Genomic DNA, 26,709 nt, shown 5'->3' with positions numbered 1-26,709 from the left:
AAAGTAGTATATAATGTAATGTAATAATATCGTTATCTAATTGTAATGGAATGTAATAGTTTCCTTTTCTAATTATAATATAACAATGAGTATTGTTTACCCGTAAATCTGTAAGAATCTGTTCGTAGGATTATCATTAGGTAGAGACCGTTATCATTTAGATAGAAAAAGCTTTTGAGAGAATGATTCAATTAAAAGACTTATTTTGATATGTCTTTTAAAGAAATTATCTCTGATTAAAAGTTTTAATGGCCAAAATCCACTGCCTCTATATTTTACGGGCAGATCATATTTTCGTGTATTTCTCTGAAAAAGACGTTTGTAGATATGACATCGTGATAAAATGCATTCAATTTTCAAAACTGAATAATATTTTACGTAGTTTCAATCAATAGATGTTTCATAGAAATTAGACAGTAACAACTCAATCTAAAAATTTCTTTCTTTTTCCATACAACTCATTCCACTCATTCAAATAGCACTAAATTTTACCGTCTTGCAAGGAAGACCGATTTCATCTGTAAAATATTGCAGAAGCAATTAGATTTCGAATTCTGTTATTCTTAACTTAATATTTTGCAGTTATCTACTTACGATTCCCGTAGTATTCACTTTAATGATGAAGGATCTTGTAATATTCTTAACGAATTCATAGTCATCTCTATTTGATTTTCATGTAAACATTGGATGCGTAAACAGCTGTTACACACTCTTTCATTTAACTAAGCACATTTTTTAAAAAATAAATATTTTTGTTAAAAAGTTTCGAGGTATTAAAACTTCTTTCGTGCTCTTTTTTGCCTCCATAAACTTACAATTAACTATTAGTTTATAAATTAATAGTGTTTGAATCGTTGGTTAAAATGTTTGACGTAATACCATTTGTAATGTTTACCTAGAACTATATTTACCAAAATATTAAAAGATCATAATTTTTCGCAATTATAATTATTTTTCCGAGACCTACAATGAAACACATAGCTTATTTAAATTGATTGATAATTATTAGTTGATTGTTTTATTTGAATGGGTACGTAATACATCGAATTCATTTGCATGCAAAAGCTTAAAAATTTTACATCAGAGCTACTATTGACGAAATTAAAGTTAAAATATAAATACATTGATCAGTAAGAATTTTATATGACATAATTATATGGTAGTGAAATATAACAAAAGTAATTATTATTTTTTTTGATAAATATTTTTAAAAAAATTTTTTCGTCCTTGGGACTGTATAATATTTTTTATGCGTCTAAAGAAACTCGTCATAATTCTTTTGTTATAACTTTAAGAAAACATTCCATAAAATTAAATTAAATTTTTGGAGAAATTTTTAATTCATTATAAAATTCTTAATTACGAAAATTCGGTATAATTTAGTTTATTCAATTCGACTTATGCATACGTCAAAAACTACTAGACAAAGAGGAGCCACTATGAATTCAACTGTCTGATAAAAAAACCTAATTTTACGACTGTTAATTCGAGAAACAAATAATAAATTTCATTCCGCATAAATTAATGTTTACAATTATTTTTTTTTTCAAGCTTATTCACAGTTGTTAGTAAACAAGGCAGGGTTCCGCAAGTCTGGGATTTAAAATTGGGGTTCCGCCAAAAAACAAAAAACAAAAAAAAAAAAAAAAGCTAGTCCTTTTAGGGTTCCGCGACGGGAGAAAAAAATTTGCGAACCGCTGTTCTGGGTTCTTTTGGTTGTCCACAACTCATGTCGTAACGTTCGACAAGACTTACACATTCATTCCACAAGGTCAGGGACTTCATGACGTCAAAAGGTCAATGAAGGATGGAGAAATAATGTGATACTTTCAAATGAAATAATAAAAAAAAAGGTTTTTTAATTATTCAAGAGTTAATTCACTTGCGGCGAAACACGTGTTCTTATGTTGATGAAAAGTTTGTTGTGCTGAATGACGATATTCCAACTTTCTTTTATTTCGGTTATGGTAATAAATTGCGTACTAAAACTTTATCTTTTAAAATTTATTCAGCATATTTCTAACCTAAAGTGTTACAGAGTGTTGTTCGATTTAAAGTTATCTTTTGGGTCAAAATGTGCAATTTTCACTTGTTTTCATGCTGCATAATTTACAATCAACTTAACTGATTTAATTCATTCTGAAAGGTGACCTAGTCAATCGAGGAAATATTTTCTTTTCTTTTCAAGATTTACTATAAATCTTTAAAAGGTTTCTGTTATACCCCCCCCCCTCTTTTGTTATAGCTGTTTTTACTTCTTCCGACGTATTTTTTATTTTTATTTTTTTTTTCTTTCCTTTTTGAAATTTTTTTTCGCTTGACTTTATTTTTAATGTACTAAATATTAATATTGAAATTAGAACTCTGAGCAGGAAATATTGAATTATTTTATTTTAACAAAACCTTGTATTACTACTAGTTTATTTTTACTTATATTCTGTCAAAAAATTTTAAATGTTATTTTTACTATTGTAATAATTAATTTTCCATTCACCCCCCCCCCCCCGAAAAGAAATTTCCCCTCTAAAATTTTTTTACAATTTACAAAGAAAATTTTGCGAAATAGGTTCACTAGATTCTTAGAATACTCAAAGTTAACTAATGGGCAAATTTAACCATCAGCCGCCCATTTAAATGAAAAATAACCAATCGATCGTGTTTTGAAAACTATTACCTGTTTTTTATACCAAAACTAAAACTGAAAATCGTGTGTTAAAAATGCTAAATATTAAGAAAGTATAGGATATCATTGCTTATTATTCACGAAATGTATTTTTTTCTTCTTCAATATCAATTGAAGAAAATATTATAGTGTGAAATTATAGTTCGGTGTAGTTTTTTTTGCAGTGATCCATTTGAGTTATACTTATAAAACACTATATCATTTATTAATAATAGCAGGCTTCATTTAGAGCTAGGCAATAAAAAGACGCGATACTTTCTCTTCATCCAAAAATATCTCGAAATTTCCCTTAGTATAGTAATACTAATAACAGTATTACATTAATGGATTAATAAATAAACCGATATCTCTTCTTTACAATTAATTTTTGCATGGTGTCGGTGATTATTAAATTTGAACACAGATGGAAATGCGTGTTTACGAAAATGGACATAACATTCTATTCCAACTTCTTTTTATTTTTTTATTTAAAAAAAAAAAGAAAGAAACTAATGAACCTTAATAGTTTTTGTTATGTGATATCGTCCATTCGCATCTATTGTATTTTATAAAATTTGTCTGTTTGAAAAGACTTTAGAAGTCAACAGTTGTTTTTACATGATTGCCACAGGTGCTATAAATTTATTTATAATAATGGTAGAAAATTTAGGTTGTAGTAATTAAGAGTTTTAAAATTCACTTTAGCGTTCTGAAGAGTTCTAAAGAAAAAGAAAATTGCCTAGAAGAGTTTTTTTTTTTTATATATATATAACCGTGGTTGAACATCTGACCCAATTTTATGGGTTTACGATTACTAATGTTCAACTCCGTAGCCTTGTCATTTTGAACCCAATCCAGAAGACACGAGAACCCCTGGATCGAGTAGTGGGGGAAATTAGCTTTCGTGGAGGGCTTTTTGATGAAGCTAACCCGCATTTACGTTACATGGAAAGGAAGACTACGAGAACCTCCGACGATTAGCCTGACGGCAAGAGGACTCTAACCCATAACCCGTTTACCACTACGGATATTTCCCGTCAGTACTGTGGTCGGTGCAAGCCGGATACGGAATTCGTATCGACTGGGATTTGAACCCGGTTAGCCGCATTGGAAGGCGAACGCTCTATCCCCTGAGCCATCACGACTTGCCTAAAAGAGTTCAGAATTTAAAGTTGTTGGAATTTTAGAGTTTCAAAATTTTATTGGAATAGTTGCTATTCCATTTTTTGTTGATATGATACATGTTATGATAAAATGTAAATTTGTCTTAATAACTGACCTATCGTAGGATGCAGTTCTCATTACATCGAACTTTTACTATATTTGAATTAATCATTTTTCTAATTTAAATTTATATATTCTACTTTTTCTGATGTTTAAGAAATCACATTGATTTAAATTTTTTTAAATTGTTATATTTTAGGGAGAAAAAATTCTATTTATTTTAAAAATAAATGAAATAGTTAAAAAAAATTAATTTAATTTAGAAAAAAAAATTACGTTGAGCAAAAGCAATCGGAAGACAATTGAAATCCGAGAGAGATTCTTTTTAACTCCAGAAAGAAATTTATTAAGACTTCTTAGAACTTCACCAACCGGAAATCGGGGGAAATAACCTTTACAAGAAAGAGAAATTTTAATGAAAATTAAAAGAAATAATCCCTTTACAAAAGACACTGAGATAAATGTTTCTGGGAAAATTACGAAGATGGAAAAGCATAGAAGAATATTTGTTCAAAAATACAATAAAGTTAGTTAACTTTGTATGCCACTTCAGTAAAAATAAATATCTATTTTTAGTGTTGTTTTATTTAAAACATTTAGTTTAACCGTTTAAGAAACGAATACAAGTTTTGAGTAAATAAATTGATAACTTTAGAATAACAAAAATATATATATATATATATATATATACATTACACGTTTGTTCATTTGATTATTTCTCAAATTTATTTGTAGCTACAAGCTTAAAATTACAATAGGGATCGAAGATAGGGTTCATTAATAGCTGTAAGAATTTGATTTCTCAGCAACTATTCAACCGATTTCGCTCAAATTTTGTATTTTGCGATGAAATATTACATTCCTTAAAAATGATGTAAAAAATTTATGTACCTTACAATTTAATCATTTTTCAAATAGATTTAAATGAAATAACAAAAAATTTATTTATTAAAAGTTATTTTTCGCTTTGAAAGATCTTTGGATAAACAAATTTTATAACTGGGAGCAAAAAACTTTTCAATTCACTTAAAATCTTCTCAAGATGTGACAAAATACGCATAAATTAAAATGAAATTTTTTCTTTCCCAGATGGCCATATGAGCCCTTTCCCTTATAGCAGCCCAGTATAAAACAGCCTTTGAAAGATAGTTATATATAGGTAAAATTAGAGTGCCTGTATTGAAAAGAGTGATGACAAAACCCAAGAGCGCATGCGCTGCCGTCATATTTTAGTCCAAGGGGGTTGCCAGATGATACACCGAAATTGGCGCCACTCGCTCATTTGGTGTTATTCTGAAGGTTCTGTTATTCTAAGAGTATATACTAAAGTATCAATAATATAAACTTTAAGATTGGAAAGCACATGATATTACAGATTTTTTTAAGAAACATTGTCTAGCATCTGAAATTGTTAAAAAATTAGCGTCAATGAAAAAAAAAAGACTTATGAAAAGACTTCAGCTTTTAATATGCCTTAAATAAAATATGAAAATTAATAATGATTATGCCATTTATTTCAGAAATAATAATTAATTAAACAAATTATATAATTTTTTATTATTTATTACTTTTTCAGGAAAAAATTATCGCATATTCACCTGAAAAGGTATTGTTTATTTCAACAAATTGTAAACAAAAATTTCCATAATTAGTTAAAATTTAAAACGAACTAGCATTTTATACAGTTGGTAACGAAAAGTAAACAAATGCTACTTTATAACGCGCATAGCATCAAAGTAATATTGCCAAACTCTGCACTTTTGAAGTTTTGATAAAAAGATGCTCAAATCTTAAAATTTATAAGTAATTTAGATAGAAATTATGTGTATTAAAAGTAAATACATTTATTCTTATCTAACCATTAGTTATTTCATCACCTTGTTCTCTTTACAATGAGATAAACATAATTTTATATGCACACAAGTAAGTGATAATAAGGATAAATTCGAATAACTAACAACTATCCAAATTTTCAGCCATAATTTTAACATTTACTGTAACTGAGAAGTTTCTTATTGAAAAAAAGTAAGTAATGAACTTATTACATGCATTTATTAATACAGAACATAAATTTTTTGAGTCAGATAATTTTCACTCCGTGTAATTCCAATGGCGAATTTTCCACTCTCAACTCCGGCGGTAAAGTTTTTCTTTCCACCAATCAGGAATCGTTTCTCCCTTGTCCACACTCTTTTACTCTAGGCACTCTAGGTAAAATAGTATGGGTCATAGAGGCACAATAGTAAAACTAACCTGAAGGGGTGTCCGAACTTTGGACCCTTCCCCATATATTTTCTCAGAAGGTAATGGCGAAAATGGGTATGTTTATTATGAGGAAGTACGTTGTGTCTGATTTCGTAACTTAAATTATTGTCTGCTTTAACTAATTAGCATATTTAAGGTCACCCCCCTTAAACCATTAAGATTGAGTCTTAGAGCTTGAAGATAGGTCATTAGATAAAAAGGTATTCAGAATGGGCCGTTTTTTATTTTGGGCATCGTACATGCAGTTTGAATGAATAGTTTATACTTTTCTGTTTCATGATAAAAAAAATAGAAAGAAAAAAACAAAAAAAAACAATGCAATTTATGATGGGGGGGGGGGCGAAAAAGGGGCTCTGCTCCCTTGGGATAAGTAGGCATCATAATTTTTATAATAACCTACTACAATAAATGTTTTTAAAAACCAATAAGCATCCTTCAATATTTTGGTTGAAGTTATTCAGATACTTTTTGCTTTATTACTGAAAAAATAAAAAGATGGAAGTAAATGAAAAAGTAAAAGAATATTTTTTTCTACCTCCAAATTATTTACAATTGCTGTTTTCTTTAAAGTGTGACGCATAAATTAGGGTGCGTAATTCTATATAACGACATCTCTATATATATATTATTCCATAAAATAAGCTTTTATTTCTGCACATACCATAGGAATGCTAGTGAAATAAATGAAAGTTTTCATAAGTAGACACATCACATAATTTAGAATTTTATGACCTACAATCTTTGACAGAATATTCATCTAATCCATCACCAAACAAAGAATGCGATGAAACAGTCTTTCTAACAAAAATTAGATTAAGAAGGTGGTGGATGGAGGAACGAAAGAAAAAAAATCACAACAAGATGAAACACCCCTTCAAATAGGGGGGATTGTGATATACAAAAATGACAGTTCCATTTTTGTTCGGGGAAGGGGGCGTCGAACACAGTAAGGAACTGTGTTAAATTAATTGCTCCGAAAGCCCTGATTTCAGCGGGATTCATCGTTTTGAGTGGATGTTGAGTTAATTGCTTATAAAGAAGTAATAAATTATGAGGAATGGCAGCAAAGATTTGTCGGTATTATTCACTGTGAAGTAGTTTTCTTTTTTATTACAGAATAATTGAACAAGATTATTTCTTAAAGAAGAACATCTTTTACGTATTTTTGTATTATAAAATTAGTTAGAGCCGCTGTCGTATTTTTCGGATGCTCAGTTTTACGTTACATTTTATTTTGCTGCGCAAAATAAAGTGTAACGTAAGTAAACGTTATGTCAAAATTTGAACAAATTCCTGAACGAATTTTTCAGAAAAATCGGGTAAAATCGGGATGTTTAAAAATCGATTTCTCTCGAACTATTTGACTGATTTAATTCAAATGTCATATTTTGTCTCATAAAATGATGTAAAAATGTGTATGCCTTACAGCTCAAAACTACTATTAACCGTTATAATTAACTATCATATTTAAAGTCACCCCCCTTAAACCACTGAGATGAGTCTTAGTACATGAAAATTCACTGTAATATGTGCAATTTCTTTTCTTTGCGCACTGTATTACATATTCGTATTGAAGAATTTGTGTAACACAGAACTCGCATACTTCAAATTCCATATTTAGTCAGAATTTGTTTGTGTTGTCATTCCCAGGGAGGGATTACTGCGAAGTCTTTTTCTTTTTAATACCGCCAGATGGCGTTCTTTTTCAATTTGCATGCATTTGTCTGCTTTTTGTTAATAAACCTTTACTATCCGTCTGAATCTCGATCTCTACGGACTAAAGTTTGAATTCTAAATATTTTATAATGAAGACAATCAGCTAAAGAAAAGAAGAAAAAACTTTGGAAATATTTTATTTTAATGCGATTTTGAAATACATCATGACACAAAATACTTCTTGTGTTTTATATTTATTGGTTAGCAATATGACACATACAAAAAGTAATCCTGAGAGATGGCAGTGAGACTTATTTTGGCATTTTTGCATCCACGGAATTTAAAAATGACATAAAAATATACTAAAAAAGGTTAAGAGATTCTCTATCGTCTACAGTTGACATAAAACAGAAAAAATGTATTTTATGGATAAAAGCACATATTATAATAAAAATTTTTTTTTTTGTTAAACCTTTTACGTATTTGTTTCAGATTTAAATATTGAATTCAAATGTTAGATACTCACTGCTCTTCGTAAATAGGAGATACGTCGGAGGGTTACGCAATTTCCCCTCATGTCCACACTTTTACCCTCGTCGTTACCATGGTTACGACAACTATCGCTTTTCGCAATCACCATGATATTCCAACTTCTTAACCCTTAGATTGCCCGAGGAAGTCATTTTGACAGACTTTTTAATTTCAGTTAGAAAGACAATAATGTATATAATGACACCATTTCTTAGAAATTCGTGACTTTCACATATAATTTTTTTTTACAATATTTACTAATAACTTGTTACACAATTGTAAATAATATAAAATATATTAAAAATTAATTGTAAACAAATTTCTTCACACATTATTTATTCCTATTCACAATCCAGTCATTTTGACTGCTTTTGGGCAAATATAGGTATTATATACTAAGTTTTAGTCTTTCGTGAAACATATTGCTGGGGGGGGAAGAAATGAATGAAATATGAAAACATGGTGACGGCGAGGGGAAAAGTGTAGAGAATATTAAACTCGTGTAGCCTTTAAAAGTAATGAATTGTATGTAATAGAAAAATATTCAAAATTGGAATGAATTTTTTTGAAATGAATAATTAAAATGAAAAGGTTGTTCTACAGTGAATACATTTTACGTAATTTTAGAATCTTTGTCAAATATAAACTTATACCATAAAAGAATCCCCTCTCTGCCTACCCTAGCGTAACTCATTTTATGCGTCTTAAACATATTAACGACGAGCCGCATGTATTCATTAATAAATTATTATATTATACGATGTTGAAATTCAAATATACCTAACATTTCAATCTGGTTTGTTGCGAGAAATTTACCGGAAAAAAATATCTTTATAGAGCCCTAAAATGACCGACAAGATATTCAGATTGTATGTATTTTTCAGAAAGAAATACAAACTAAAACTATTTCATCTGTCATACAAATTAAACCAGATGCACAGTGTCAGTGTGCACAAGTAAAAAAAGAGAAACAATTTTGATTTCAGATTTTAACTTACAAGTACGAAATCTTAAATATTCCAAGAAATATGATTATTTATTAGTGCAAACACAGACAATATTTCATAATATGAATTTTCATTGAATAAATATTATTTTTCCGATGTATTTGGAATCTTGCCTCTCAAAATATCTAATCCAATAGTTGCAATCTGGTAGGTACTTTATTTATGCCGCACTAGAGCTGCACAATGGGCTATGGGTGACAGTCTGGGAAACGTCCCCGAGGATGCTCCGAAGACACGCCATTTTGATCCTCTGCAGAGGGGGATGGCTCCCCTGCTTTGGTAGCCCGACGACCTACGCGCACTTTACGGTACAGTTTAACGAGGATCGATACCGCGCAGTCACGGTCCCTACGCAGGCTGATCAAAGTGGTCACCCACCCGCTTACTGCCAGCAACCAATGATGCTGGGACTTTGTTGTTCTACTGGAAATCGTGTCTACGATCAGCCCACTGCGGGAAAACTAAATTTTTTTTTTTTTTATATATATTTCCAATGAGCTGCACAATCGGTCTTGCCGATGAGCAGACCTAGTGCGTTCTCCAGAGGTGGTATCCACTCTTTCAGGACCACCACAATGGGTGAGATAACGTTGGTCATGTTAATTTAGACGTCTAGTTTCTGCCACACTAGATGGCAGCACCGAGACTATTTGGATGCTAAATTGCACTAGGAATTTAATTTTGCCGGGAATGCCAAGAGCCAATAAGGCACTCCAGGGATCTTTTACATGCCGCATAATCATACGACATGGCCGCAGAGGATTTTCTGCATCCCGAAAATCCAGTGTCTGGGCCGGGGATCGAACCCGCAGACTTGGGCTCAGAAGGCCACCCAGCCACAGGAAAACTAAAAGTAAGGTCAGGATAGTAGTTTGAATTCCTTTATGTATACTTTTTTGCGTTTTTAGCATATTTTCAAATTTTAATGACTTAAGATCAATTTGACCCAAATTTAGGATTATTCAAATTTAGGATTCGTCACTTAAAATTACTTTGATTTATAATGGTGTAATTTTTTTATACCTCATAATACAAAGTTTTTTCGACTGTTAGTATAATAAAAATAATAAACAATTCTTTAGATAGAATTATAAATATGGTTAAAGAAATGATTTTCTTTGGATAAGTTTTATTATCCTGTGCAACAAGTTTCTGATCAAGGCTTTCACGAGGTTCATGATACACAAAGAGTAAAATGAAGGGGCTTAAACTTCTTGACCAATGTCCTCCCTACACTATTGAGAACCTTTTCTTCAAATTGGGGTTACTCTCCCTATTTTCTAGGGTCAAAAAGCCGTCAGAAAAAAAAAGGTAAGTTTATTCTGAGAAAGTACTTTTTTATATCTGATTTGTTCTAATTAATTGGCTTATTGAAAGTTGAAGCATTAAAGTTGTAAGCTAAGATCTGACCATTAGATCAAAAATTATTATGACGTTCGTTTTCTTTGCGCGCAGTAATCCTTATAAACTCCGTTGATTATTTTTAACAACTTTTGTTGATTAAGCCGGCGTTGCGATACTTGAAATTCGATTTTCCTTCCTTATAATAGCATAAACATTTTAAGCGCGCTTAAAATAATTGCACCAGAACATTCAAATTAAGATAAATTTTTACTACACAATTTTATCCCTAAAAAGGGAGGAGATGATTTAATAACAATACATAACTTTATTTAAATATCATTTTAAATAAAATTTTAAAAAAGTTATTTATGTCTAAATTGACATTATTTTATTAAATCAAAACAAATTGTCCTACCAAATAGATTTTTGAAGGAAGGATTGTAACAGATATTGATATTTACAATTTCGAATGTACAGTTTAGTGCAGGAAATTACTTATGTCCCAATCTAACAATATGTAGCCGTAAATACAGTATCTAGCCATTTGGCACAAAATATATTTAAATAAAAATCTATTACATCTGAACTAAATATTCTGAAACTAAAACAAATACGTTAAGAAAAAACTTTGATACTTTATGGTCATAATAATAATGAAAATTAGTAATAACAAGTCATTAGAATTAAAGATACTTTGGCATGAAAATGAAGCTTTTTCTTAGAAGAAAAAAAATGGACACTTAAGTTTAAATTAATCCTCTATGAGGCAATATTATAAATCTTTTTTTTTTAACAAAATATATAGATAAAGAAACATTTGTAGCTATTTTACAGATTAAAATAAATCAAAAAGCAATTAATTATATGAAATTTTAGTGCTATCACTTATAACTACGAGTAACATAAAAAATATTTTTTATTGCATTTGCAAGTATATGGAATTTTTTTAATAAACTCTAACTGTTTCATTAGATTTTAAATACTTTTAACTAACTCATTGAAATAATTAATGGGATAATATAAATTACCTTCTTATATTTTATTTGAAATTAAATAATTGATAAAAAAAATTCTTTAAATACTTTTTTGATTATTATGTTTTTATTTTTAGCTGTATTATTTTTTATTATTGGTACTAAAATAGCAATTATAGTTTTAAATGAAAACAATTAGAGCATTTATAAAACACTAATAAATTTTTAAATAAATGTCATATTTAAGAAATTTAAGATTTTATTTTAAAAAAACTATAATTATAGAACAAATTGTGGTGTTATTTAAGAAATTTCATTTAGTAAAATATAAAATGGTTTTTAAAATTATAATATCACACTATTTATTTCTATTGAAATGCGTTCAACTTATATACTATGAAATTTATTTTCCCTTTTTTTTAAAAAAATTATTTTTAGTTACAAACTACAAAAAAAATTTTAAATTCGTAAAAGAAAGAAGTATTTGATGACTGATTTCAATTTAATGCTGATTTATAATATAACGTTAATTTTAAATCTAAACTGAAAGTTATAACACTTGATTCTAACAAGGAAAAAATAACAATTTTAAGACTCATTTTAATTTAAAACTGAAAGTTTCAACTCTGATTTTAATAAAAAAAGAAGAAGAAATCAAACTTAATTTTAACGAAAAAAACGAGAAACTGAAAAAATCATCCCTGATTCGAATTAGAAATTGAAAATTTCAACTCTGATTTCATTCTAAACTGAAAATTTAAAAACTGACTTCAATGCAAAAAAAAAACTAAATAAACAAACTCAATAACAGGAAGTATAAACTTACATATCTTTCAAAGGCGTCTAAATTTTCACATCATAACACTTATTAACAACTATGAAGAAAAAAAAAAATAAATACAAAACATTTCATAAATTCTACAGTGAATGAACTCTTAGCAAAACACAAAATATTCACAGTGAACACAAACTATAGATGTTGCATCATCGCTACATAGTGATGTCCATACTTTAATTTATGAATAAAGCTCAAAATGGATGGCAACAGGAACTAAACACTTATTGTACATTTCCTTATAAGGAAGCCACTGTAAATTAAAACTCAAGCTCAATTACTTTCGCTGAAGTATTCGAATGGAACAAAAAAAAAAATTCGCAATGAGAGTTAGGTTGTCCTCCTGGATTGTTTTTTCAAGTAAGAAATGTAAACACAAGGCAACGAGTTCGATCCTCGAAACAAGTGGTTTCGTAAATACAGAAGTTGATGATCAATCTCTCTCAAAATAAGTCCACCTGTGGTTAGGATTCTTGTGGTTTGGAGTGGGCCTTTTGCCGTCATTTCCTTTAAAACCGTCGTAATCGGGCCTTTTGGGACAACGGCCTCTGTCCGGGTCGTAGCTTCCGTAATCGCATTCGGGAATATGACAGTGACCAGCTAATACGCACCTGAAAAATAATGTATTTTAAAGAACATGTGAAACAAAATGTGAGAAAAGAAACTTTGGAATGTATAGAAAAAATAGAAAAACGTTTGTGAGTATTGAAAATTACATAATTTAGAAAGACTTAGTTAATGTATGGGCAATACTAAATAAGAATTAAAACTTATTTTATAAGTCCAATTTTAAGGTATTTAAAAAAATCGTATTTTATTCAATATAGAAATTGCAATTGTAAGCATTTGCACACCTTACAATCTAAAAAATATATATTTTATTTCATAAAAAAAAAAAAAAGATTCTATAAATGGATAAAAATTGTTACCTAGACAATTGATTCTAAATATGACCTAAAAGGAAAAAAAAGAAATTTTGGGAAATTACAATTTTGACCGAACCCATTCAAACTTATTACGAATTTGTGGTTATGTTATTGTGATAGATCAAAATTTGTGGTTTACTTCCAGCAGAATGTATCACATAATAGTCGCTTTGGTAAATGTCCGAAAAAGATACTAGGTTTAGTTAAGTGCTACAGCCCGGCATACATTTGCCCGGTATGTCCTACATCAATGTTTTCTTTAAGATCTAGTGCCACTGCCCAGTATGCTAAACTGGTACTTCGAACAGTGATGTTTCTCCCAATCTATCCTCAGCAGATAGTAAAATAACGAATAAATATAATAATATCAGCGAATAAATTAATATAAAATCGGATATAACAAATATTTCGGACATTCACCAAAGGGACTATGTGATTGTTGACATTCATCGATGAATGTGGACATTCTCTTGATTTTGGTAACGATTCACGGTAACAATTATATTTCACATTTTTAAAACACAAACAATAAAAAAAAACTCCAAAATAAATAAATGGAAGCAAAGCACGTTTTTGAGTCTGCTTTTTTATATCCTAATTAATAAGTCTCTCAAACCATGTGCAATAGTTCTATCAAAGTTAAATCAAAGTTTTTTCTCTCCTCTTTTAACAGACTTCTATAGTTCACGATTTTATGGGTATTCTAACAATTAATAGGGGCTAATCGTAATGACTTCATACTATAAAACACAAAACAGTTATTTTTTGAAACACAATAAACTTGATACACTAAAAAAAGTGGTCTGTAGTTGTAAATCAGAAAAATTTGATCCTTATTAAAGTTCTTTTTTTTATTTTTTAGTTAACTAGGCTTCTTAAATAAAATAAAAATATTTCGCATACGATTATAAATTTTGTTTATTTAAAGATATCTGAATAAAAAGATTAAGGTTTTTTATATACGTTACCATGAATGATCGAAATCAAGAGCTAGTCGACTTTCGTCGATGAATGTCAACAATCATATGGTCGTTTTGGTGAATTACCGAAATATTTGTCATATCCGATTTAGTATTAATGTATTCGTTGATATTACAATATTTATTCGATATTTTAATGTCTGCTGAGGATAGATTAGGAGAAACATCAGTGTTCGAAGTACCAGTTTAATGCATACTGGGCAGTGGTACGTGACCCTAAAAAGCACTGCTGTAGGGCATACTGGGCAGTGGCACTTGACCTTTAAAAAAAACATTGATGTAGGATATATCGGGCAAATGTATACCGGGGCAGTGGCACTTAACTGGATCTAGTATACATTTCGGACATTTACCAAAGCGACTACGTGATTGTCAACATTCACCGGTGGAAGTCAACAACCACTTATTTCTGTCATTTACAGTACATTATTAAGCATCAATAATCAAAAAAAAATCTGAGGTATGAAATAGATAAATATCACAAATAATATAATTTTTATATTGAAATATATATATTATGTTAAACAAAAGTTATGCTAAATCTGGAGAGAAATTGGGCAGGGACCACCTGCTTCTATGTGGGGCCCTTCATGGACACACTGAGTCCTCAAGATATTGGGAAGCAAGAGAACTTTTAAGGTAATGACTTCGGTCTTATTTCTTTGTTATCCCACGTACATTTGTATTCGTTATTTATTTCATCTTTCTATTTGTACCATTTACCTTGCCATTAGAAATAAAAAAAAAAATTTAAACAAAAGTTAACATGTATAAATTTAAAGCTTAAAAACAAATTATTGGAATTTTTTGCACGAATTCTACAATAAATCAAAACGAGGAACATAATTGTTTTTTTTAAAATAAATAATGAATACATACTGTAATATAATCTATTCTGATTATATTGAAGTTTCATTTTGTAATTTATAAAAATCCTATTGAACTGGAAACAAAACACAAATGTAGTGATACACGTCGCAATGCGTTTCTAATTATTGATCAAATGATTGAAAGTATCTTATTAAAATACTGTAGTTCAAATTGCGCACAATAAACCAGAGGGCGTTAAACTTTTTTCAGACTGTTGTTTTCCTGAAAACAAAACTATATATAAAAAAAAAATCAAGCTTTCATTATGCAGCAGAGAAAAATTTCTAAAGGATTAATAAATCAAGATCACATCTCTTAAAGGCCATTAAAAAGATTTTAACGATAATCTGTTAAACAAACATTCAACAGTCAGAAAATAAAAGCTGTTTTAACTTTACTTGAGAGGGAAAGAAAAAAAAAAACTTTTTCTTATAAAAAGCCGCTCTACTTCAATCAAGATAAAATAAACACGTTTAAGCAGCGCATTAAATTCTTTGAAAGGCAGGTGAAGCGAGTCAAAGTTATCTTAATTAATTACAATGTATCAATCTGATAAGCAGGAGTCATACCACTCACCTCCGCTCGCCATCCGAAAGAGCTTCTCTTCCTCTCTTGATTCGGATGCAAGGTTTATGGCGATCAAAACAATCGCAACTGCAAATCCCATCTTCCAATTCACGTGAATGGAAGGGCGATGGACAGGAACGACACCTATTTAAAGATAAATAAAAACAACTATTTTTTAATATCAAATTAGAATCATCGAATACTATTTATATTTAAAACAAGCAGTTTTTTTTTATGAACAAAAGGGTAAACTATAAGTATATTTGTTTTCTCTCGATATAAATAAATTTATTTTTAAAAAAAATCATCTCATCAAATTAGCAAACTTGATATTTACAAAAGAATGAGTATTTAATTACTTTTACGAATGAATATTTACCGGGTGGTCACAACGAGGTAAAATTTATAGAGTGGTTAAGACATCTATCTTACCTATTTACATTTCACTGAAATATAGTTGCATAGTGTATTAAATATTTTACACACAGGGAATTTTAGGGATTTTTGGGGGACATTAAAATCGAAAAACTGCAATATTTTCTAGTTATGATTGGCATTAAACATACTTGAAATGTTATGTATTATGTACACACATAATTTCAAATATTAATAAGCATTCAATTCATCAAAAATAGCTAACAGATTTCTTTTATTTATTTAAAAAGAGAGTTCCAAATAAAAATGAACTGAACATTTTATAACAAAAAAAAGTTTTGAACTGATTTCTGTAAATAAGTTTCGCGTCATTATGCATTAGTAATACTTATTTAAATATTCGAGCAATAATCTGTACAAAAATTCTGTTTCAATAGGGATTTTTTTAGGCAACTGACTCGACTTTACGGAATTTTATAAAATATACAGAAACCAGGAGAAATTGAATTCATCATTTGGATTACAATAATTTCAGATCTAATTTGTAGCGAATTAACTTTATGTTTGTTAATAAACATAATATGTTGCAAGATTTGTTTAAATATTCAAACCCTAAATTTTATGAAATAAAAATGCTACATATACTTATATTTCGCATAAACTTACTTGGCCAGGAGAATTTTTCTTACCCTGTAATGTTTGCCATATTTAGAGAAAGGCTTCAAAAAGTGCTTTAATAATACACTAGTTTTTTTTTTAAGTTATGAATTTCAAATTTTATAGAGTTTCGTGATTTTTATAGTAACCACTATTATAAATGCTTTAAACTAAATTTGCTATCAAATGCTAGAGCAAAATTGGGAAATTAGGTTATTGACCACTGGACGGTAACGTAATTTCTTAATTTTAACCTACATCTATTCACCAAAATATATTTGCAAATAAAAAGTAATCTAGTTAGCCAACTTAATTAAAAGAAGTTTGTTAATCGCTCTGTTAATTGAGCACGTAAAAATAGACAACCTAATTCCAAAAATTAAATTAAATCTTTTAAAATTTTCAACAACTTCATAAAACATTTGTCACCATTTATTTTTTTAAAAAAAATTCTGGTTATGGCTACATTAGTTTAGAAAATTTAGGTTCAAAAGAATAAGTATAAGATTTATTATTTGAGTTTAAAAGAATAAGCATTTAAGAACTTTAAGTTCATAAGTATGTAATATTTATGAATTTTGGGTGCATTTTTAAGAACATTTGAAGAAGGTATAAAGAAAATGATCATAAATACTTGTTATATTTTTGGTCTCCTAAGGGAAATTGTTCTTCGGTTGTTTTTGACGTCGATGTTGTCGTCGTTGGTAGTGTTGTAGTGGTAGTTGTTGGAAGAGGTGTTGTTGGAGCAACAGTAGTTGTAATGTTCGGTTTTGTTTGGCATTCACATTCTGTATGATTAACAAATAACAGTTTCTCAACATTGGTTGAACGATGATCTCCACCAAGAACCTAAAAATAAAATAGAGTTGACAGGTTTTGCCCATAGCAAAATTTAAAACAAAACACCACACTGTAAAAAAAAAAAAAAAAAAAAAAAAAAAAAAACACTGTAAAAAAAAAAAAAAAAAAAAAAAAAAAAAAAAAAAAAAAAAAAACACTGTAAAAAAAAAAAAAAAAAAAAAAAAAACACCACACTGAAAAAAAAAAAAAAAAAAACACCACACTGTAATAAAAAAAAAAAAAAAAAAAAAAAAAAAAAAAAAAAAAAAAAACTCTGTATCTTTGACACTAAACATACCAACCTTAATATATACCTATTTCTACCATACATCAAATGACCGAACTTAGTTTCTTGATTGAATCTATGAAATATGGTTGTTAGGAAGGAAATAAACTAAAAAAAAATCTTTATTATAATTAAACAAAATTGTATAGTGCCAATATTTATGTATTACAAATTCAAATTGCAAATACGGGGTATTTCCATTGTACATTTTCAGCAAACTTATTTCTTCTAATTATTATTATTTCTATAATTCTTATAATTATAAGAGTATATAAGAATTACAATTCTTATAATTATTCTTATAATTAATATTATTTCTTCTGAAAACTTGAGCTGTCTTGATTGTTTCTTCATTTTTCTGGGTAAAAACTAACAGTTAGTTAGAAATGAATTAAAGCTATTCAAATAAAATATAAGCTTGTTACCAAAACATTTATTTTTTGTCGCCTTTTCTGACACAAAAATACCAAGCTGAAAATTTTAGATCCTTTCTTGAAATTTGAATTCGCAGTTATTTTGATGGAATTAACTACTCAACAGTCTTTACAGAAATGCGCAACTCATCGAATGCAATACGTTGAACACGCATGACATCATCATTTCTGATCCGATAACCTTATAAAGCAATAAAGTGTTCTCCCAGTAAAATGACCGGTGGTGGTAGAAATATGTATACGACAAGTACTATTTGAAACAAACAAAATTTATATAAAAAATAAAAGAACTGTATATAATTGTTACAAAGAGTCATGAAGTCAAATGTGCAAAAAAGATAAGATGATAAGCTCATTTTCGATGCAAAAGTTCTTAAACGGTCATTTAACTCGTTATGGTATGTTTAGTGTTCACCTACATTTAGTGCAAAATTTCTCGTTATCCCAAAGTTTGGTTAAATCAAAGGTCATTTTATTTTAGTGACACCATAAATTGTGAAGTATGGTCGGGAAATACTTCCATGGTACAACTGACTGCACCAAAATTTGGTGAAAAGACACTAAACTTTGACGGTGACTGTAAACTAAACGATATTTGTTTTCGAAGTTATATTTGTTTTCCTTTACAATTCGGCCTTGGTGTTATCGGGACAACTAGTGCAAGTTGTTTCAAGTATCAATTTATTTGGGTGAATAATGTTTTATTTTCAATAAAGTTCATTTCTTACATGTTGCCTTTTTAAATTTGGTTGGCGGTATAAAATTGTTACAAATATATTTTTTATTTCACAAAATAACCTACTTACTGTAAATAGTTTTTTTTTTTTTTACCGTAAATGACTTTAGCATGCATTTGGGATCCTTAAAATTGTAGAAATTATTGAGTTATGCAAGTATTAACTGAATCTAACATCTTAAAATTAAACTAACTGTTTATTTCAGTATACTATAAAAAGAAAACAAAATAGAACGATGATCGTATATATAAGAAATAATAAAGAGAACGGGCTTCTTAGGTGAAAGTTAAAGTAGTAGTGCTGATCTGTTTGCCAGATTTCCTAAATATGTAAATACCAATCTTTTTTCTTTTAACGCATACATCAATAAAAATTTCCCAATAATTGTGAATTTTCTAATGCTTTCATAAAACCAAAAAAGGAAAACTGAATTTTTTTTTAAAATACCTACTTTTGGTACAATCTCCTACTGATATTTGGAGCTAGTGAATAAACCACAATATGGCAAAATCGAGCACCTTTTTATGCAGCTAGTAAATGAATATCAATTTTTTGTGTAACGTGACTCGGAATTCTTAACTTTTTTGTCGTATAACGGATTTTCACGTACAAACGAGCAATCTTAGGGCTTCAAAAGGCAGGCCTTAAATATACAAATCAATTTGAACAGGCGATGTTTTAAATCACGAATTCTGACATTAAAATGCAAACTCCATACACCTCGAAATTTACATTATTTCAATTTTTCTCATAGAAGTAGCAAATGCAATGTATCACTATTTCAGTTAGTTGGAATGAGAGGAATACCAGTACGCATAAATAACTTTAAAAGATCTATAGAAGGTTATCTTCAGATAAACGAGTTTAACAGTTACGATAACAGTTTTATAACAATTCTTTTTTTTTCTTCAAAAATTCTGCTTTAGTTAACTACTACAGACAACAATTATTAGCACAACCCTCAATGTTGGAGACGTTATAATGTACTGTTTTTGAATAAGCATCCCTTTTTCGACTGTTGTAGATTTTTAATCGTAAAGTTGGAGAGATGGTGTAAGGTAATTTGAAATTCATAATCACATTAGTTTTGATAGGTTAAGTTTAAAATTCGAGTCTTTTATTTGAACTTTTGCATATCTTCCTATAACTCTAGAGCTGACTTACTTAGCACAAAATTATAATTCACTGCAAAAAATAGGTTTCTATGATTATTTTTTATTTATTTCAATATTGATTTTAAAATTTGTAGAGCCTATATTTGTTTACATCTTTTAGGACTTAACTTTCAGTGGCGAATTCAAAAAATTTGAAGTGAATCATTTTAATAGTTTCGAAGCGATAAGTCATCAAAAAAGTCATATTGCTGGAATTCAATATTTCAACAACTATTCAACCGATTCTATTAAGTATTTGGATGCTGTAATTTAAAATGTGCAATTTTGTAGATCTCGCATACCAAAAATTATCATTATTTAATTAAATAATAATAATAAATTGTTATAAAAATATTTCTACGTGGAAAATAATATTTTAATTTATATAAAGACGCATTTACAAAGGGAGCAATAATTAAAATTAATACAATGCAAAATTTAAATGAAATTTAAAAGTGAGAATAAAAAGAACATGAAACCATAACAGGATTACATCAGGGTACACAATGCGTGCATTTATGCTGAGGCTTTCGTATTTTCAACAATTGAATGAGAATTTTTTTTTTTTTTTAAGCAATGAATGTGAATTTTCATTGATTTTCAAGTATTAAATGTGATCTTTTTATTCATTTTTATTATGCATTTTCAATTTAATAATTCCAGGAAAGAATTATAAATTTATTTTGTTAAACAATAATTCATCGAAAAATAAGAGATCGAAACAGAAGATAATAGAAATGTAGCCAAAGCAAAAATTAAAGAAGAGTGAATTAAAAGGAACTGAAAACTAAATGAACTGTAAACTATATGTACTTAAAACAAAACGAACTTAAAACAAAACGAACTTAAAACAAAATGAATTTAAAACTAAATGAACTAAAACTAAATGAACTGAAACTAAAGAAACTAAAACTAAAGAAACTAAAACTAAAGAAACTAAAAACTACATGAACTTGATGTTTCGCTAAGATTCTTTTAGCAGACAGTTTTTTACTTTCATATTTTTGCACTAAGTTTTACACGATTATAAAACCTACCTAATAAAGCTTTTAAAGAAATATATTTTTTTATAGAGGAATTATATTTTTTATTAATATTTCGTAACACTCCTTAGAAAGTAACAGGCTACATTTAAAACAATAACGGTTGTTGAAGATGCAAAATATCGACCTTATAATATAATAAAAATATAATTTTAATACACGAGGAAAACACTTTAATAGAGCGTCAAGATAGAAAGCACAAAATTTTAATCTGCAGAAATATTTGCCTATGTGCCAGTATAACTGTTACAGAAAATATTAGGACAATATGAAAAATTAATAAATCGAAAATATTTGTACAAATGCATTATATCTAGTACACAAAATAGCTGAACAAATTCTAAATATCTTTTAAAGCATTGTTTCCCAAAGTGTGGTACGCGTACCCCCAGAGGAACGGAAACAGTTTAGGGGGGTACGAGTTCTTATGCGAAATATCTTGCAACAAACGAAAATTTCAAATAAGTTTATTTAAAAACAAAGCTAGCCATGAAAATGTACGATTACTATTTTGATCTGATATTGATTTACAATATTGGCTATTTTTTTTTCAGAGTTAGCATTCAATAATGAGTGGTGTCAACAGCCAGTTGTGATTTTTAACTTTTGTGCAATCTTTATAGTAAAAAATACATTCATTTTTTTATGGGTGGTACACTGCGTTACCGGAAATTTAGATAGGGTACACAAAAGTCATAAGTTTGGGAAACACAAAGGATGTATTAGATGTTCAATTGAAAAATTTACATTTAGCTCCAAATCGTTTTCGTTTCTTTTGTTCGTTTAAAAAAAAAAAAATTCTTATATCTAAAAATCAAGGTATTTTCCTCTAAGAATAACCGACATAAACGATCGCCAACAGTTAAATCGATGTCGCCAATATTTTTCCCGTATAATCTTTCTTCCGAAATCTCAAATTACGACCAAAATCTGCTGTTTGTAAAAAAAAAGAGAAAGGATATGGTTTCTTAATCCGATTAGCTGGTAATGGGCATTAAAAGGTTTTGAGTCAGTTGGGGGGAAAACCCAGAAATGAGATTGATTCATTCTATTTTTCTCTGAATTGAGGATGGACTAAGATTGATACAAATGATTCTTCAATTCTTGAGTGTTTGCATCATTCATCAAGAGACAAAAAGGAAATCACATATTCAACTGGTATTTTAATATAAATCGTTAGAATAAACAAGGAAGAAAGCAATATTATATAATGGAGGGCCTTATTTGTTTTTGAATAGAGTAGTCAGGAAATAAAAAAGAGGAAATTCAAGAATGAATAATATCAAATATCGTATTCGATCACGTAAATAGGAATCACGATGCATAATTTTTAAATCGTGTGAATACGAATCGCTTATAGGGTTTTAAAAACGGGTAAATACAAATCGCGGTATTAGATTTTTAAATCATGAAAATAAGAATCGCAATGTAAGATATTTAAATAGCGTGAATAAGAATCGCAATGCGCAACTTTTAAATCGGGTTAATACGAAAATCGATGTTTGATTTCAAAATCGCGTGAATAAGAATCGAGATATTAGCTGATTCTGGACTTGGAATTTACAAATTCCTGTTTGTATTGTTTTTGTTTAGTCATAATAAATAAAAGTTGCAGCGACGTCAGAATTACGAAAATACGAGCTAGTTGGGCGGGCAAAAATTCGGAAAATCTTATTTTCTGCTCGTAAAAGCGGGGAATATACATAGCTAAAATAAGTAAAAAATACGGAAAATAAGTAAAAATACAGCTACAACGTAGTTTGAAAATCGGAGATGAGTTCGAAAATCTTTGAAAATCGGAACTAAATATAATTATTTTATTTCAACGACTGGATTTTCAGAAAATGCGGAATATTTATTAAAAAGAGGGATAGAGAATCGACGTTTTTGATCAAAATTCTGAAATTCGAGATGCGTAAAAATCTCATCCGTGGATAGACTGCTTCCTAAGTATTTTCTTGCAGCATTATTTGGGTACACAGTTGTAATGGATTCTGTCTTTTCTAAGCAAACCATAATAAAATATAACATAAATTGTCCCATTGTTCTAGCTAGATGTTCTGAGTCTCTCAGTTATAATTACGTTATTAGTTTTTGACACTCTGATTTATATTTAAAACGGTTTCATTATTCTAGATTTTCTCGGCTATATTTGAAACAATTATTCTAGATGATTTGTATTTTAAACTGTTACCCAATACATAGATTGGGTGACAGTTATATTTTACTTTGTTCAAATATTGTCAAAACAAGAACGCGGCATAAGAAATCACTTTATTTCTGTTTTCGTATTTTGTAATCTGGCTACCTTATTAACGAAAATATTTTAAATCATTCTTCAAAGATTCGCGTAATTTCATTTGAATTCGCTTTATAGATTTCTTTTCGTGTTTTTGAAGTTATACTTCTAATGCGACTTCCAACAAGGTTGCGTTAAACGTTTCACGCTACATTTTTATTGGCCGGGAAATCACGTGGTAGGATCCAGTTTTTCCCTCATTCATTTCCATATTGTTTTGGTTCTCACTAGCATAAAAATAATAAAAGTATTGTTTTTCTATAAATATGTTTTTAGTTTGTTTTGATACAGGTATAATTTAATAGGGTAGTATTTATTTATTTTCAAACTTAGTGGATAACAATTGTAAAAAATGAGTGAAAACAATCCCACGGACAATGCGACGGATTTAAGGTTATGTCAAGGTACGTCTCTTGTGAATATCAATTGATTGTTAGGTTTTCTCTTCTGAAATGACATTATGACGCATTCACATACGTTATTAATACAAATACATTTTCCATGGCGAGACGATGGGGCAACCACAAACACTTCCACTGGTTCAAGAGGTCCACGAGGGAAAAATGCACACTATTACCGTGATTACAGAGCACGGAAGCGAGCGGAGCAGGAAAAAGAGTCGTTGAATAGAACTAGTGATCCTTCTACGACTGCTGATTCTTCTACAATTAACGTCGCAAGTTACGAAGTTTAACTTCTTCCACGCGGAGGGACTCCACGCACTATTTTTTGTTTTCTGTATTTTTTTACATTTTTTGTTTCTTTCTTGGTATGTTTCATTTCGTAAGTATTTTTTACTTAATGTGTTCTTTTTCGTTTCAATTTTTACTATATATTTTTTTTTATACTTTTCAATTTTTCTTAATTTTATTGAATTTTTGCTTCTCACTCTATTGCATTGATAAATTTTGCTTTGGCTTTATTGATACAATATTAGAAAGTACTCCTTTTTGCGGATATAATCGTGTGAGCTGATGAAGAGATTATATATTTTCTTTGTTTTGTTTTCTGGATTTTTTATAAGTTTTTTAATTTTTTTTTTTAAATAATTTTATTCCAATTTTTCTTCTTTTCTTTTCATTAATATTCATTTTTATCATGTTTTCTTAATATATATATATATATATATATATATATATATATATATGCAAATACTACAAAATGCAAATGCAACAATGCAAATACTACAAAAAAATTTAGAAATTTAGGTTTCGAATTTTTTGATAAACCTAACTAAAAATAAAATGCTCAGTTTTATTTTGGATGGAAATATTCATACTTTGCCTTCAGGATTTTTGCTGTTAAAAAAAAATATTAAGTTAATTTTAATTGAATTTCTTCGAAATGAGTTAAGTTTAGTTTTTGTTTTGTCGAATTAGAAAAATAAAGAAGTCAATGTCCGCGCCCTCATTGGCGAGATTGTAATGCGCCAAGCGTAGCTTTCTAACATTCTTTTCTCATTCAATAAAAAATTACCAAACGTTACAGTCCACTAGACTCTATTAGCTCCGACATCTTTGGTCCTAGCGACCTGGAGCAGAACTAGCCTCAATATGAGCACAATTAACTCAATAACAAATCTTAATCGCCAACGTGGGGCAATTAAAACAAAAATAAACAAAATCCAAAAATTTTTGGAAGAACATTCAACGCAGCAAGATGCAAGCGCCGCTGCCATCATTCTCAAAAAGAAACTGAAAGTAGCAATGGAACAACAAGCATCGATATCAGAACTGATAAAAGGATATACGCTACTTCCGGAAGAAATTGATCTGAAAGATAATCTAGATGTTGCTCAAGATATAGAAGATGAAATCGAAGAAATAGAGGTAAAGATTAATATTTTACTCTCTAAAATTGATAATAATAAACCCAATGAAACGGAATCAAATGCTTCATGTACCAACATATATAAAATTCCGGATTTACCCCTACCTTTCTTTTCCGGAAAATATGAAGAATTTCAAAATTTTAAAATTCAATTTAATTCTATTATTGGAAATAATAAAGAGTTGAGCGACACACAACGACTGTGCTATCTTAAAAGTTGCCTCAAAGGTGAAGCAAAACGCCTTGAGTCAGCCCAAGATACATTTGAATCTTTATGGTCTTCCCTTGAAGATAGATACGAGAACAAACGAGCAGTTATCGATTGCCATGTTAATAAATTATTAAATTTTTCAAGAGTCCCTGACGCTCCTAATCAGCTCATGCAATTAATCGATAACACTAAATGTAATTTACGAGCATTAAACTTGCTTGAATTTAAATCAAATGAGCTATCAGATACATTGATAATGCACATTTTATTCCAAAAACTCGATCCAGAAGTTAGAAAAAGTTTTGAAATGAAATTGTCGAAAAACGAAATACCCAAACTAGACAATTTTCTAAGTTTTTTGGAAGAACGTTCTAGAATTATGCAAGGTCTTAATATTAAAGAGGAAAGAAAGAAGCCCCATTTTAGTTCAAGGCCAAATACAGAGAAAATGTATTTAATTAAATCGAAAGTGAATAACCCATGCTTATTAGGTTGTAGGGAAAGCCATAAACTTTATAAATGCGATAAATTCAAACGAATGAGTGTAAATCAGCGAATAGAAATAGTAAAAACTCATAATTTGTGTTTTTCATGCTTAAATAAGCACTTTCCTAATCCTTGCATGTCTAAATACACTTGCTTTTGTAAAAGCAAAGATCATCATTCTTTACTTCATGAAAATATGAGAAATGAGTCATTCACATTTGATACAGCAGTAGAAGAGAAAAGGGAGACAGACATCTTGTCACCCCTCTCCCCTCCTTTCATTCCTTCGAACACTTTGTTTACGAATAAAAACGAAAATGCTAATTGCGTGATTTTAAATACGGCGGTTGTTTATATTAAAGATGGGCAGGGCATATTTAGACCATTAATAGCCACTTTAGATAGCTGTTCAAGTTCGAATTTAATAAGCAGTAGAGCTGCTAATTTATTGGGTTTAAAGAAACAAAAAACAAATGTTCCGATTTCTGGTGTTAATGACTCGTGCATTACAGCTAA

The 26,709-nt window shown here is 29.1% G+C and overlaps 1 protein-coding gene across 1 annotated transcript in view; it reads right to left on the bottom strand.

Moving 5' to 3' along the window:
* Window positions 1-10,183: 10,183 nt before the first annotated feature.
* LOC122270190 (uncharacterized) overlaps window positions 10,184-26,709 on the bottom strand; it is a 143,285-nt gene continuing 126,759 nt past the window's right edge. The window contains exons 4-6 of the mRNA XM_071184066.2: window positions 17,508-17,722; window positions 15,851-15,985; window positions 10,184-13,109 (exon numbers count right to left, since the gene is read on the bottom strand). Coding sequence (XP_071040167.1) covers window positions 12,932-13,109; window positions 15,851-15,985; window positions 17,508-17,722 — 528 coding nt within the window. The 3' untranslated portion in view covers window positions 10,184-12,931. The remainder of the gene's footprint in view (window positions 13,110-15,850; window positions 15,986-17,507; window positions 17,723-26,709) is intronic.

Source organism: Parasteatoda tepidariorum, chromosome 10 (assembly GCF_982258835.1).
Source record: "Parasteatoda tepidariorum strain Cologne lab strain chromosome 10, Ptep-v5.0, whole genome shotgun sequence".
NCBI lineage: Eukaryota > Metazoa > Arthropoda > Arachnida > Araneae > Theridiidae > Parasteatoda > Parasteatoda tepidariorum.
The sequence above is the reverse complement of the archived record's forward strand: the minus strand, read 5'-3'. Positions and strand labels throughout refer to the sequence as shown.